Source organism: Myotis nattereri (assembly GCF_964212035.1).
Source record: "Myotis nattereri genome assembly, chromosome: 1".
In the NCBI taxonomy this organism is placed as follows: domain Eukaryota; kingdom Metazoa; phylum Chordata; class Mammalia; order Chiroptera; family Vespertilionidae; genus Myotis; species Myotis nattereri.
In genome coordinates, this window is record NC_138075.1 from 64,064,173 (window position 1) to 64,075,885 (window position 11,713).

At 45.0% G+C, this 11,713-nt stretch overlaps 1 protein-coding gene across 1 annotated transcript; it reads left to right on the forward strand.

The window, feature by feature from the left end:
* Positions 1-8,229: 8,229 nt before the first annotated feature.
* LOC308519357 (tripartite motif-containing protein 60-like) lies at positions 8,230-9,600 on the forward strand (the record flags this gene model as incomplete). The annotated part of the gene is made up of 1 exon (XM_081091322.1): positions 8,230-9,600. The coding sequence occupies one exon, from the start codon at positions 8,230-8,232 to the stop codon at positions 9,598-9,600; it is 1,371 nt and encodes a 456-aa protein (XP_080947448.1).
* Between the last annotated feature and the right edge of the window lie 2,113 nt (positions 9,601-11,713).

Below are 11,713 nucleotides of genomic sequence, written 5' to 3' on the forward strand. Positions count from 1 at the left end.
GTAAGAAAACCTAACTTCCTGCGATCACATACAAAACGATGCTGCCAGCAAATGGCCGGTGAGCCTTCATGCAACAGGGAGAAGAGGAAGTGAACCATGGGGGTGGCCAGGGGCAGAGACCTGGGGAATCACCGCGGTTTTCAGTTGAAGGACGTTGGATTGTGCTTCCCCAAGGAGCACAACAAGCGTATTCTAGATTTCTTTCGCAGGTTTTTAGACCTTTTAATAATCCCTATTGTGGAAGACATGGCTAAACTAGAGAAAGCCGAATATTCTCCACAAGCCTAATGAAATGAGTTAATACACAGAGAGCCTCACACCGTTCCTAACAAGTAACAAATATGCAAACTATTTAACAATTGTTTTGTAATCACTGTTGTTATTTACCTAGTTTTTCTACTATAACTCTTGAAATTAGGAAAAATTTTTGTGTATAAAATTGTAAGTAGAGACATTCCTGCCTCTCCCATTTGTTTGTATGTTTGTTTTCTAACTCATTTAAGGCTCTCAAGGCCTGAAATGTTCGTGTTGAATATTTTCCACTGACCTGGGAGTATAGGAAGAGACTGGGCCATTTTTCACCTCTAAAGTCCTTGTCTACTACAACCCAGAGAAAAACTATATTTAAAATTTATCAAAAATAGTTTCGGACCTACTTACTTAGAAACCAACTTTAAAAGCAATAAGCCCTAACCGGTTTGGCTCAGTGGATAGAGCATCGGCCTTCGGACTGAAGGGTCCCAGGTTCGATTCTGGTCGGGGGCATGTGCCTTGGTTGTGGGCACATCCCCAGTGGGAGGTGTGCAGGAGGCAGCTAATTGATGTTTCTCTCTCATCGATGTTTCTAACTATCCCTCTTCTTTCCTCTCTGTAACAAAATCAATAAAATATATTTTTTTAAAAATTTAAAAAACCATATAGTGAAGACAGAAAGTATATGTTTCAATATTCTGTGTTTAGAGAATTCCTGTACTTTTCTTGGATTTCCATTTAGAGCATGTTTTGAATAGTGAGGGTGAAAAAGAGATATAAATTATTTTTAATAAAAAAAAAAAAACAAGAGCACCCAATTGGGGAAAAAAGGAGACATATGTACTACTATTTGTAATACTTTAAACTAAACTAAACTAAAATAAAATAAAATAAAATAAAATAAAAAACAACAAGAGCACAATGAGATATCACCTCACACCTGTCAGAATGGCTATCATAAAAAAATCAACAAACAAGTGCTGGTGAACATGTGAAGAAAAGGGAACAGCAATCCCACTTCTGAAAATATATTCTAGAAACCCCAAAACACCAATCAAAAAGAATATATGCACCCCTATGTTCACAGCAGCATTATTTACAATAGCTAAGATTTGGAAACAGCCCAAGTGCCCATCAGTAGATAAATGGATAAAAAAGGCTGTGGAACATTTATGCTATGGAATACTATGCTGCTGTAAAAAAGAGGGATCTCTTACCCTTTGGGACAGCATGGATGGACCTGGAAGATATTATGCTAAGTGAAATAAGCCAATCTGAGAAACACAAATATCATATGATCTCACTTATTTGTGGAATCTAATGAACACAATGAATTGACCAACAAAATAAGACCTGAAGCACAGAGGCATGGAACAGACTGATATACCTTGATGTGGGGATGGGAGGGTGAGAAGAGATAAACCAAAGAATTTATATACTTACTAGAGGCCCGATGCATGGATTCATGCACCGGTGGGGTTCCTCGGCCTGGTCTGTGCCCTCTTACAATCTGGGATCCCTCGGGGATGTTGGACTGCCAGTTTCAGCCCAATACCCACAGGCCAGGCCGAGGGACCCCACAGGTGCCCAATCCATGCACCGGGCCTCTAGTATGCATATAAGATCTTTGGTTAATCTCTTTCCGCCTTTCCCCCTTTCCCTCTGAGATTCATCAGTCTGTTCCATGTTTCCATGCCTGTGCGTTGAGCGTCTGCCCCCTGGTGGTCATGCGCATAATAGCTACCTGTCAATGGTCGCTTAGGCTTTTATATATATAGACTAGAGGCCTGTTGCACAAAAAGATTGGTGCAATAGGCCTTCCCTTCCCCTGGCTGCCAGCACCAGTTTTCCTCTGGCACCTGGGACCCAGGCCTTCGCTCTAGCCGGAGCCGCCTTCAAGCCTTTGCTGCTGCGGCCAGAGCCGCCTTCAGTCTTCACTCTGCTGCTTCGTGCCTACTTATGCAAATTAACCACCATCTTTGTTTGTGGTTAATTTGCATATCTCACTGATTAGCCAATGGGAGGTGTAGCGAAGGTATGGTCAATTACCATGTTTGTCTATTATTAGATAGGACTAGAGGCCCAGTGCATGAAATTTGTGCATGGGTGGGGTCCCTCCACCTGGCTGGAGATCAGGGCCGATCAGGGCCTTCTCATCCAGTCCCAATTGGGGCCAATCAGGGCCAGTGGCCGAGGAGGGACCACAGGAGGGACCATAGGAGGGCTCCAGTGCATGTCTGGCTCTGTCTCACCCAATCCCAATCAGCCAGACTCCAGCAACTAGCTAACCCAGCCGTGGGCAAACTACGGCCCGCGGGCCAGATCTGGCCCGTTTGAAATGAATAAAACTAAAAAAAAAAAGACTGTACCCTTTTATGTAATGATGTTTACTTTGAATTTATATTAGTTCACACAAACACTCCATCCATGCTTTTGTTCCGGCCCTCCGGTCCAGTTTAAGAACCCATTGTGGCCCTCGAGTCAAAAAGTTTGCCCACCCCTGAGCTAACCTATGAGTCAGAGCATCTGCCCCCTGGTGGTCAGTGCATGTCATAGTGACTGGTGGATCAACTGCACAGCATATTAGGCTTTTATATATATAGATTGTAACTCACGATGTGGCATGCTCAGCATGCACTTTCCCTCCAGCCCCTGCTCTTAGAGACTTCATGTCCTTCCAAGGCTCTGCTCACCCTCTTCAGCTGCCACACGAAGTAAATTGCCTCATGTGTTTGGAAGCCCTTTGCAGCCTCTATGGGTGTGTCTTTACTTCACTGCAGTTCTGATTACATAAGGAGAAACACCCTCATTATCAGGTAACACCATCATGGTAAGACCCCTGCTCAGCCTACTGCAGCGGTTTTAAATAGGCCATGTGTTGCCCTAGCTGGTTTGGTTCAGTGGATAGAGCCACGGCCTGTGGACTGTAAGGGTCCTGGGTTCAATTCCAGTCAAGGGCATATTCCTGGGTTGCAGGCTCAATCCCCAGTAGGGGGCGTGCAGGAGGCAGCAGATCAATTTTCTCTCATCATTGATGTTTCTATCTCTCTCTCCCTCTGCCTTCCTCTCTGAAATCAATAAAAACAGATTAATAAAAATAAATAGGCCATGAATCAAACATCACTGCTCTCCATCCATCCAGTCCCCTCACACCCTCTTATGTCTTCGCCCCCCACCCCACCCCCACATACACACTCTGTTAGGGTCTATAAAATGGGTGATGCTTCCACATGGCCCTCCTTCCCCTCCCATCTCTGTCCCCAGTCCTGTGGGGTCTCTCCCGCCCTCCCCTCCATCTAACTTGGTGGGCCCTGCTCTGCCCCCTCCTCTTGCGACCTCCTGGCTGCAGCCTCCCCATTTCTCCTCTGGGGATGGAGCTCCCCAAAGGCTGTGTAAGGCAGGGCCGTGTGGGGTGGGGCAGGGCTGTTCTGAGCAGGCTGGGCAGTGTGGGCGAGGCATTGCCCAGGGGGCTGTGCAGGCCACACGGCAGTGCCAGTGTGGAGCTAGCTGTAGGGGCAAACCCAGGTGGGGCCTCGGAGGAGAGCTGGGGTGATGGGTCATGGGGAGGAAGAGGGAGGACATGGAGCCTGTCCCGTGGGAGAGGCACCAGGCTCCTGGGCTGCCCCCACCCAGCAGCTTTTCTCGGCCCCTGTGCAGCTGTCACCCTCCGCCCCTCGCTGCCTCCCACTTTCTTTTAAGTTTTGGACTCGGTTTCTCTGACTCAGCCCTGCCCCCCTCTGTGCTGCGTCCAGGGAGCCTGAGGCTTGGCCTTGGGCAGGCACACCTGGCCTGTCCCCCCCAACCCCAGTGGTGCTACCCACTCTCCTGGAGTAGTGAAACTTAACAAGTAAGAAGAAGCAGCTCTGAAGATTATAAATTGCACACTGAGAATGACACAGGCTGCAGAGGGCTGTGCAGTCCACGGCTCTTGGATCACATGTAGCAGCCTCCCACACCACCCAGTCCCTCCTGGCTCCCACACCCGCCCACCTCCAGCTGGGGCTCAGGCCAAACCCTGGGAGCTCTCACCTCACACCTCACTTTCCAGTCCAGTCCACCAGCTCCCACAGCAAGCTAACCTATCAGTTGGAGTGTCTGCCCCCTGGTGGTCAGTGTGCGTCATAGCAACTGGTTAAGCCAGGCAAACTCCCAGGGGACAATTTGCATATTAGGCTTTTTTATATAGGACTAGAGGCCCAGTGCATGAAATTCATGCACGGACAGGAATGGGTGTCCCTCTGCCCAGCCTGCACCCTCTCCAATCCAGGACATCCCTCTCACAATCCAGGACTGCTGGCTCCTCACCATTGACCTGCCTGCCAGCCTGATCCCCCTAACTGCTCTCCCCTGCTGGCCCGATCACCCCTAACCGCCTCTGCCTCGGCCCCGCCACCATGGCTTTGTCTGGAAGGATGTCCAGTCTAATTAGCTTATTACCCTTTTATTAGTATAGATATGCATAGCCCATGGACATGGGTGATAGGGTAGTGAAGACCTGGGGGTGTGGGTAGGGCCAGGAAGGAGGGGGACAAGGGAGGGGAAAATGGGAGATAACCATAATATTATCAACAATAAAAATATGTTATTAAAAATAAACAAGAACAATGGTTGCCTAGAAGTCAATACTCTAGAAATTGACAAACAGCAAATTTTTTAAAAGATTTTTTTGATTTTCAGAGAGAGGAAAGGAGAGGGGGAGAAAGAGAGAGAGAGAAACATCAATGTGAGAGAAATACATTAATCTGCTGCTGCCTCCTGCATGCCCCCTACTGGGGAATCAAGCCCACAACCCTAGCATGTGCCCTTGAATGAAATAGAACCCGGGACCCTTCAGTCAGCAGGCCCACATTATATCCACCAAGCCAAACAGGCTAGGGCCCAAGGGCCTTTTTGAAGTAGGAGAAGTAGGAGTAGTAGGAGGAGGAGCAGGAGGAAAAAGGGAACAAGAAGGGGAGGAGAAGGAAGAGGAAGAGGAAGAGAGGGAGGAGGAGGGGGAGGGGGAAAAAGAAGAAGCAGCAGAAGCAGAAGAAGCAGAAGAATTAAAATAGGAATAAGTACATGTCTATCAATAATTACTTTAAATGCAGATGGATTAAATGCTTCTATCAAAAGACACATGGAGGCTGAATGGATAACAAAACAAGACCTTTACATATGCTGTCTACAAGAGACTCATTTCCGATAAAAAACAACAACAACAACACATAGACTGAAAGTAAAGGGATGGTAAAAGGTATTTCATGAAAATGGAAACAAACTGGGATAGCAGTACTTATACCAGACAAAGTAGACTTTAAAACAAAAGCTATATAACAAGAGACAAAGAAGGACCCAGCAATTTCACTTCCAAAAAAACACACAACAAAACACTAAATAAAAAGGACATATACATCCATATGTTCATTGCAGCATTACTTACAATAGCCAAGATGTGGAAACAACCTAAGTGTTCATCAATAGATGATTGGCATATATACAATGACTCAACCATTGAAAAAGAAGGAAACCTTGCCAGATGCAACAACATGGATGGGCCTAGAGAGTATTGTGCTGAGTGAAATAAGTCAGACAGAGGAAGACAAATGCCATATGATTTTGTTTATATGTGGAATCTAAAAAACAAATGACAAACAGTATAGAAACAGACTTATAGATACAAAGATCAGGTTGATAGATGCCAGAGGGGAGGGAGACTGGGGGATAGGATGATAAAGATGACAGGATTAAGAAGTACAAATTGGTAGTTACAAAATGATCACAGGGATGTAAAGTACAGCATAGGGAATATTGTCCATAATATTGTAATAGCTATGTATGGTGTCAGATGGGTACTAGATTTATCGGGGTGATCACTTAGTAAGTTATATAATGTCTAATCACTGGGATGTATACCTGAAAGTAACATAATATTTTATGTCAGCTATAATTTAAAAAAAAAAATTACTTAAAGTCAATAAATAGCCCAGCCGGGTGGGGCTCCGTTGGTTGAGCATTGACCCAGGAACCAAGAGGTCATCAGTTCGATTCCCAGTCCAGACATATGCCTGGGTTGCGTTCTGGGTCCCCAGTAGGAGGCATGCAGGAGGCACACAATAGATGATTCGCTCTCATCAATGATTTTTCTATCTCTCCCTCTTCCTTCCTCTCTGAAATCAATAAAAATATATTTTTTAAAAACAGATAAAGTTAATAAACAAATAAAACCAGCCTTTCTTTAGTCTGGAGTGTTTTTGGCTTCCTCAGGATATTGCATCTCCACAGTTGGCAAACTGTTTACCTGAATAAAGTTTCTCCTTTTACTGCACCCCAGATTGGGGACCCCTGTTGGTATTAGATTGGTGGCAGTGACTTTTTGTTGACAAAAGGTAAGTGGTACAACTACTTTGGAAAACAGTTTGACAGGTGTTTGGTTTGTTTTTTTTATGATAAATATACAGTGGCCATATGATCCAGCCACTCCACTTTAGGTACTTACCCAAGAGAAAATGAAAGCATAGATCTATACAAAGACTTCTACACAGAAATTCATAGCAACTTTGTAATAGCCAAATCTGGAAATAATCTAAACATCCATCAACAGGTGAATGGATAACACATTGTGGTATATATCCGTATAATGGAATACTACTAGCAATAAGCAATGAATTAACTATCAATATGAACAACAACATAAATTAACTAATTATGCTGAATGAAAGTAGCCAGGTGTCTCAGCCTCACAGGGGCCGTTTCAGCCTCACTGTGACTGTCTCAGCCTCACAGGGACCGTTTCAGCCTCACAGGGACTGTCTCAGCCTAGGTGGAACCGTCTCAGGACCGTCTCAGCCTCACAGGGGCCGTTTCAGCCTCACTGGGACCGTCTCAGCCTCAAGGGGCCATTGTTTTAACTTTTGTTAAAATTTATTTTATTGATTTCAGAGAGGAAGGGAGAAGGAGAGAAAGATAGAAACATCAGTGATGAGAGAGAATCATTGATCAGCTCCTGCACACCCCCCTCTGGGGACTGAGCCCATAACCCTGGTATGTGCCCTTGTCTGGAATCAAACCTGGAACCCTTCACTTGCAGGCCAATGCTCTATCCTCTGATCCAAAGAAGCCAGGAAAAGATTTTATCTTTAATTTCAGTTTCCTCCTCAGCAGAATGGGATTAAAGGGTGTAGGGAAGTTCAAGGGATGATTACAAAGGTGCAAATTAGATTATGCATATTAACAAGGTTAGTCCCCGGTAGCCTTCTTATTCCCCTGGAGGAATAAGAGGAGATCACATCAAACAGACTTCTTTTTTTTTTTTTTTAATATATTTTATTGATTTTTTACAGAGAGGAAGGGAGAGATAGAGAGTTAGAAACATCGATGAGAGAGAAACATCGATCAGCTGCCTCCTGCACACCTCCTACTGGGGATGTGCCCGCAACCAAGGTACATGCCCCTGACCGGAATCGAACCTGGGACCCTTGAGTCCGCAGTCCGACGCTCTATCCACTGAGCCGAACCGGTTAGGGCACATCAAACAGACTTCTGAACATCCTCCTACCCCCACCCTGGCCCACGTGTCTCACCTCCAGGGAGGAGCCTTTGGTGGGTGAGGTCTTAAAGAGATTAACCCTCCTAGTGGTATATATAGGCCAGGCTCACATTACTAAGCATTTAACGAGTAGGAGACTGGCTTCAGAGACTCTTCTTGGAGACACACTTCAGGGACTCACTCAAAGGAGCAGGCACCAGAAACCACTTATGACTTGGGTGGATTTTGACCAGAGTCCACAGCTGATCTTCACTTGGGGAACCTGACATTAACTACAGGAGTAGGTGACAGAAGACTGGACGTCAGCTGCCCACTGGAACTGTTCCTGGAAGCTCCTACTGAGTTGCACAGAGAGGGAGGCCTGAGCAGACCTCAGCTTCTCACTTTTCCTCGCTCCTGGAGGATCGCACTGGCTGCAGGGAGTCTCTTCTGATAGACACCTTCACTGCACCATGGCCTTTGCAGCTTCCCTGGCCAAGCTCCAAGCAGAGGCCAGCTGTCCCATCTGCCTGGATTACCTGAGAGACGCAGTGACCACTGCCTGTGGGCACAACTTCTGCCCCTCCTGCATCCACCAGCGCTGGGAAGGTCTACGGGGCACCTTTCCCTGTCCTGTCTGCCTCCGCCACTGCCCTGACAGGAGCTTGAAGAGGAACACCCATTTGTGTTACATGACTGAGATTGTTAAGCAGATCCCCACCTCAGGGAGCCAGAGGAAAATGCAGGAAGAAATACCCCTGTGTGCGAAGCACAATGAGGTTCTGACCCTGTTCTGTGAGAAAAGCCTGGAGCTGCTGTGTCCCCAGTGCAAGGGCTCCTTACACCCCCCGGATCAGCCCCTGATCCCCATTGAGGAAGCTGCAGCCAGTCACAGGGAGATCCTCAAAAGGCACATTGGGACCCTCACTAATAGCCTTGAAAATGCTGAAACTGTATATAAAAAACAAGATGAAAATACTTGGGAAGTAAAGAGAAAGATGGAAAAACGGAGGGAGGAATTGGACTCTGAATGTGAAGAAATTAAGAGTTTCTTAGAAGTAGAGCACAATGAAATTGATAAAGGTCTACTTATGGAAGAGAATGATGCTGAAGAAAAACTAACTGAAAATGAAAGGCAAATTTCACACCATAGGTTCAGGCTAAGCAGTCTGTTAAGTAAAACAGAAGAGAAGTGTTTGCAGACAGATGAGGATTTACTCGCAGGTATTGAAAGGATCCACAACAGCTATGGAAACCGAGAGACCCCAGCAGTGTTTTCATGTGAATTACAGAAGGAGATTTTCACTCTCCCCCCACATTACCTGGGCCTGCACAAAATGATCGGCACCTTTCAGGTAGAGTTGACACTGGATCCTGAAACTGCCCATCCAGACCTCATTATGTCAAGTGATAGAAAAAGTGTGACCTACAGGAGCCCAGATGGTCTTCCTAATCCCCAGGCACTTCCTTCTTCCCCAGCTGTCCTGAGTTCTGAGGAAATGGATGCTGGCAGGCATTTTTGGGCAGTAAAAGTAATAGGCGCAGGTGAATGTTTCCTAGGTGTGTGTAAAGAATCCTTCGTCATAAATACTCCCATATCACCATCGGCAAACAATGGATATTGGCAACATCAGCTCTTGACCCGGACATGTGGCGTTGTCCCTACAGGACAACGGAAGATTGGCATTTTCCTGGACTATGAGTTGGGAGAGATTTCATTTTATAATTTGAATAACTGGTCATATATGTACGGAATCGCTGACAAATTTACAGAAAAACTTATTCCTTATTTCTCCATTGCATCTTCTTCAGACTCTCTTACAATCAGTATCATCAGAATCTAGTGACGACAATTTGGATGAAATTTTGTATGTGCTTATTTCCTCCCGTGTTATTAAAAGGAAAACATTAATAAAGATCCTGATTCCAAAAAAAAAAAAAAGAAAGAAAGTAGCCAGGCCCCCCGCACCCCCCCCAAAAAAAAAGAATATATACTGTATGAACTCTTTATATAAAACTCTTTAGAAAAGGCAAACTCATCTATGTAACAGAAAGCAAATTAGCTTTTGAGGGCTGGGGGGGATCATCAGGAAAATTAAGAAACATGGGAGCTGATGGATATGCTCATTATCTCTAGTTTTATGATTATTTCATAGGTGTATATGTATATTAGAAGTTGTTAAATGATACACTTTAAGTGTAATTTATTGTATATCAATTATATATCAATAAAGCTGTTTTAAAAAAAAAACAAACTATCAATCCAGATGCACGTATTGTTGTTAGGCAAAAAACAAATGAAGTACTTAGGAAGAAAAGAAGAATATTAAAGTTGAGATAAAATAGGAATAGGTTAAAGCTCGGATGTGTTGGGCTGCACCTGCGTGGATCTCGGGAATTTTCTGAGATGAGCTCATTCCAACAGCCAGAAGGTCAGGCCCACCCAAGAGGAGAGGAACAAGCATAGGTGGGACATCTGTGACAGGGCTTCCTCATTTGTTATGTCGTTAATCCCCTGCAATTCAAAGTATGATCCATGCATCACTCCCATCAACACCACCTAGGAGTTCTTAGGAATGCAGACTCTTGGGCCCACTTCAGACCTACTAAACAAGAGTCTGCATTTTAACAACATCCCAGGTGATTCGCATACACGTTAAATTAGCAAAGCTGCTGACCCAAACTACACAAAAATTGAGAAGGTAGGTGTCACTTCCATCCACACAAATAAGGAGACTAGACTCAGAGAAGTAAGATGCTTAACCACATTCACACTGAGTTGGGATTCAAACGCTGGTCTGATTCCAAAGGCCTCACAATTTCCACTAGATCATTTTCTGAGAAGAGGTACATGGAAGGGGTTTATTTGGGTGGGTTGGAGATCAAGATGAGGATGAAAAGCGTATGAGAAGGTGAGGAGAAGTCAAGAACCGTAGTACTACCGTGTTTAAAGTATTTTTAATTTTTAATTGTAAACCTAATACACAAATGTGTGCCCATTGTAAAAAGGCAAACAACTAGAGGTCTACGCAGTGAAAGTGAAAATTCCCCTTAGGTGTCTCCTCCCATCTCACTCTCCTCCCCTCCGAAACCAGTGTTAAAATTTGGTCCCTATCTCTCTTAGATCTTGTATTTAGTTTGGAAAGTGAGGAATTATTTTTAAATATACTTTATTGATTTTTTACAGAGAGGAAGAGAGAGGGATAGAGAGTTAGAAACATCAATGAGAGAGAAACGTTGATCTGCTGCCTCTTGCACAACCCCCTACTGGGGGTGTGCCTGCAAGCAAGGTACATGCCCTTGGCCGGAATCGAACCTGGGACCTTTCAGTCCGCAGGCAGATGCTCTATCCACTGAGCCAAACCGGTCAGGCCTGGAAAGTGAGGAATTTTTAAATTACAACTATGAAGAATATTATTTGCCTTTGCAAAGTCAAGTTTACCTGTTAGTTAACTAGGCTAGCCACACAGAGCATTTTGAACACACTCATGTTTGAGAGGGAGGGTTATCATCAGCTCAACAGCTGAGAGGGTAGAAGTTTCCCAAAGCCTGAACTGACCAGGAGATTTAGTTCTCTCCCTTCTATTACTGTCCCCACTGAGTTGGGTCAGCCCCTGATGGTACTGCCATTGCTGGACTATCTCATAGACACTATGAACCAAATGAGTCAAACTACTCTTGCTCCACTGGCTGTTGCCCAGGTTGAAGAGGTAATGAGAATAACAAAAGGAGCCCTCTAATCCCCAGGGCAAAGGTTCCTCAAAGCTTTGGCTTATTACTTCTTAGCCTGGCCCTAACCTATCTGTCAAATCTCAGTGCTCATCACAATCACTCAGTCATTCAACAAACCTCTATTGAGCACCTTACTAGGTGCTGAACATTGAGCTGGTACTGGGGAAAATTCTTTCCTCAAGGAGCTCATAGGCTCTGGTTTATAGCCCTATAATAGATCATGAT